The sequence below is a fragment of the Myotis davidii genome, unplaced genomic scaffold (genome assembly GCF_000327345.1).
Source record: "Myotis davidii unplaced genomic scaffold, ASM32734v1 scaffold269, whole genome shotgun sequence".
NCBI classification, from domain to species: Eukaryota; Metazoa; Chordata; class Mammalia; order Chiroptera; family Vespertilionidae; genus Myotis; species Myotis davidii.
Window position 1 is genome coordinate 7,558,732 of NW_006383008.1, and position 3,727 is coordinate 7,562,458.

The window sequence follows — 3,727 nt, forward strand, 5'->3', positions numbered from 1 at the left end:
TGTGGGCCTAACTGGCAGTCAGACATCCCTCTCGCAATCTGGGACCACTGGCTCCTAACTGCTCACCTGCCTGCCTGATCACCCCCACCCCCAACTGCCCTCCCCTGCAGGCCTGATCTTGCTCCCAACTGCCCTCCTCTGCTGGCCAATTTGGTTCTGATTGGTCGGTTTCTATGCCAGTCAGCGTCAAAAGCTCCGCCTCCTAGGTAGCCATTGTCCTCACAGTTGACCCAGATTTGGTTCTGATTGGTCAGTTTATATGCCAGTCAGTGTCAAAAGCTTCGTCTCCTAGACAGCCAATGGCTCCTCACAGTTGACCCAGATTTGGTTCTGATTGGTTTCTATGCCAGTCAGCATCTCTGGGCCTATCAGCAGGGCCTGATCAGAAAGGCAGGACTGATCAGCAGCCCCAGTGGAGGCCTGGAGAGAAATGGAGGCACAGCTGCTGGCCGGGCCAGGAGAGAAAGAGGCAAGTGCTGATCAACAGCTTCCACAGAGGATACGGATCAGACCCTGTTTCTCTCTTCAGGCCTCTCTCTGGGCCTGATTCGCAGCCCCCTCAGCAGTCAGTGCTGGGTCACCGTGCCTGCAGCCATAGCAGTCAGTGCTGGGTGCTGACTGCAGGACTGACTTCTGGTTGGTCGAGCCTCCCGGTTGTTGCAGATATGATAGACTCAGGGTTTTTATATATTAGGATACCTATTCTTAGCAATTGTATCCACACCATAGACCCCTTCCATAGTTGACTATATATTGCTTATTGAATCTACAACTCCAGCCAGACCTTTCTGTGAAGCTCTTTACCTTTATTTACAAATACTTCTCAGTCCCATAAGAACCTTAAATGCAGCCTCATTGCCTTGGCTGTAGTATGATGTAAACTCCTGTACTTCCTAACCTAGTAAATGGTGCCACTGCCCAATAGTCACCCAAGTCAGGAAACAAAGACTCCTTTAAAATCTTTCCTCTCAATAATGACAGTCATTTACCCCTCAGACTGCAGATTCTACCTTAAATGTGTCTTCAGTCTGCCTTTCCTCCTCATTATGACCTTTGTAACTCAGACTCTTGTCTCACACATTAACTACTGAGATGGCTTCCTTATTGGTTTTCTTGCTTCATTGTTGCTTTCTCTATATCTTCTGATGAGCTACCTTTGGAGTGATTATCTGAAGCTTGATAATTTTATTGCCATGCTTAAAATTGTCTGATATCGCCCCATTGCCCTTATTATTTCTTTAGTATGATGCACAAATTTCTTCAGGATTTTGATCCTCTCGCCCTCTCCAACTGCATTTTACATTTTTTATCCTATTCCATGCTCTAGCCATTCTCATTCATTTAAAATGCTATTTTTGATTCATAAATTTACATTTGTACAAATTTCTCCTACTGTCTGCAGTTTCTTTGTATCCTTGTTTATTGAGCATTGTGTATTGACTAAGTTTTTTTAAATTTCTCATTCAAGGATATGTTTTCATTGATTTTTAGAGAGAGGAAGAGAGAAAGAACAGTAGATATGAAAGAAACATTGATCGGTTGCCTCCTGTATGGCTCCTGACCAGGAATTAAACCAGGAATCTTTTGGTGTACAGGGCGACACTCCAACCAACTGAGCTACCCTGCCAGGCCATTGACTAAGTCACAGGATGCTTTGTATCCACGGAGAAGAGTAGTTTGTAAAAGGTACCATTAAAAAGAAAGACATAGCTCGGTTGGTGTGACTCAGTGATGGAGCATCGATCTATGAACCAGATGGTCATGATTCGATTCCTGGTCAGGGTACATACCTGGGTTTCTGGCTTGATACCCAATAGGGGTTGTGCAGGAGGCAGCCGATCAATTATCCTTTTTTATCATTGATGTTTCTTTCTCTCTTTCTCTCTCCCTTCCTCTCTGAAATCAATAAAAATATATTTAAAAAATAAGTAAAAAGACATAGTCTTAAATACCTGGGTAGCCTACCATTAAACAGAAATTACAGGAAAGCCTTTTTTTTGAGGTTTGCAGGAGAGTGAGTTAACCCTGGCAGTAAAGTTGTCATGTTGGTAATGTCCATCAACCTGTTATTATTACTTGTTCAAAGTAGTTAAAATGACTTAAAAATGCAATTATTTTTAGAATTTATGAAGCTCATTTGCAGCTTTTCAGAACATAGAGGTAGGATCACACTGACCTCAAATATGTCCTGAAAAGAGGTTTAAGAAAAAGAAAATTTTTTTCTCAGCAGGTTTTCTTCTAAGTTTTTTTTTTTTGAAAGGTTATAACGTAATATAAAGATACAGTCAGATGGTTTCTAGAGAACTTCAAAGTAGTTTTATTTTTAGTGTACATCAGTTATTTTCTGTATTCAGTCAGGTAGGTGTGTGTGTGTGTGTGTGTGTGTGTGTGTATGTGTGTCCCCTTAGAGTTGTGTGCTAAAAAAAAATGCCTCCTTATTTAAAATGCTTGAAATTTTTGTGTTAAGAGAAGTCTTTAGATCTAGAGATAATTTGTAACCAATAAATGAGTACCTTATAATAAATCAATATGTATTACATTTAAACTTCCAGCTAGTGCTATAAATTAGATTCGAAGCAACTTCAACTGACAAGTTAGTAATAATTATGAGAGGCTGAGTTTTTTAAAATGTAGATATTTTATAAAATGATTGAAATGTTTTGATTGTAGATTGGAGTTTTAAAGTAAAATGTGGCTTCTGAAGTGAAAAATTTTTAAAACAATGCTACTTTATTTTCTAGGTGTTCATTGTACCCATGGCTTCAATCGTACCGGTTTCCTCATATGTGCCTTTTTGGTGGAGAAAATGGATTGGAGGTATTTGTTTCTTGTAATAATGGGAGGAGACATATTTAGTAATGGATAAAAAAATTTCATTGATATCAAAAAATATGTTTTTATTGATTTTTTTTTTAGACGGGGAGAGAGAGAAACATCCATGATGAGAGGGAAAGAGAGAGAGTTAGAAACATTGATGAGAAACATCAATCGGCTGCCTCCTGCATGCTCCTTACTGGGGATTGAGTTTGCAACCTGGGCATGTACCCTGACCAGGAATGGAACCAGCATCCTCTTGGTGCATGGGACATTGCTCAGCCAACTGAGCCACACTGCTGGGCTCATTCATTTTCTTTTTAGTTTTAGCGCTTTATGTTGCCAAATCTTTGGTGAAGTCATGATTAATATAATTTGAATTTTTTTTCATTTTAGTTTGGTTAATCTTTAGAATACCATTCATTGGTGTTTTTCTACTAAGTAGCACTTTAGTTGAGTGCTCATGGACCCCATATTCTATGTATTTTCTTTTCCAGATGTTTTTCTCTTATGAGACACAAATTCTTCCAATATTTTGTGTTCATATTCACCTTTGGAAGTTCCTGCTGTTGTTTTTTAAATAATTTTTAATAGTACCTTTTTATAGCTGTTAAGTACTAGGAAAAACAGAAGATTTTGTAGAGAGGTTATTTTGGGGAGTGTTGCTATATAAACCAATCAGCATGTTTTTATTTTAGTCAAATACCTTTTTAAATCTTGAGACATTAGAACGTTAGTTACTCAAAAATTCCTGAGAGAATGGTATATTAATTTCCTCATTTACCGATTGAGGGTTATTATTTTGTTTACAAAGCCTTCCACACAGTAGGTCCTTCTCTGAATATAATCAGCAGAAGTACACATTAGATTGTATGTTTTATTTCCCTGTCATGCAACCTCAGTGGTTCTCTTC

At 38.8% G+C, this 3,727-nt stretch overlaps 1 protein-coding gene across 3 annotated transcripts in view; it reads left to right on the forward strand.

Annotated features, from left to right (window-relative positions):
* RNGTT (RNA guanylyltransferase and 5'-phosphatase) overlaps positions 1–3,727 on the forward strand; it is a 200,339-nt gene that overhangs the window by 24,114 nt on the left and 172,498 nt on the right. For all 3 annotated transcript variants that reach the window (XM_006778272.2, XM_006778271.2, XM_015557684.1), the window contains one exon: positions 2,742–2,817. In XM_006778272.2, coding sequence (XP_006778335.1) covers positions 2,742–2,817 — 76 coding nt within the window. The remainder of the gene's footprint in view (positions 1–2,741; positions 2,818–3,727) is intronic.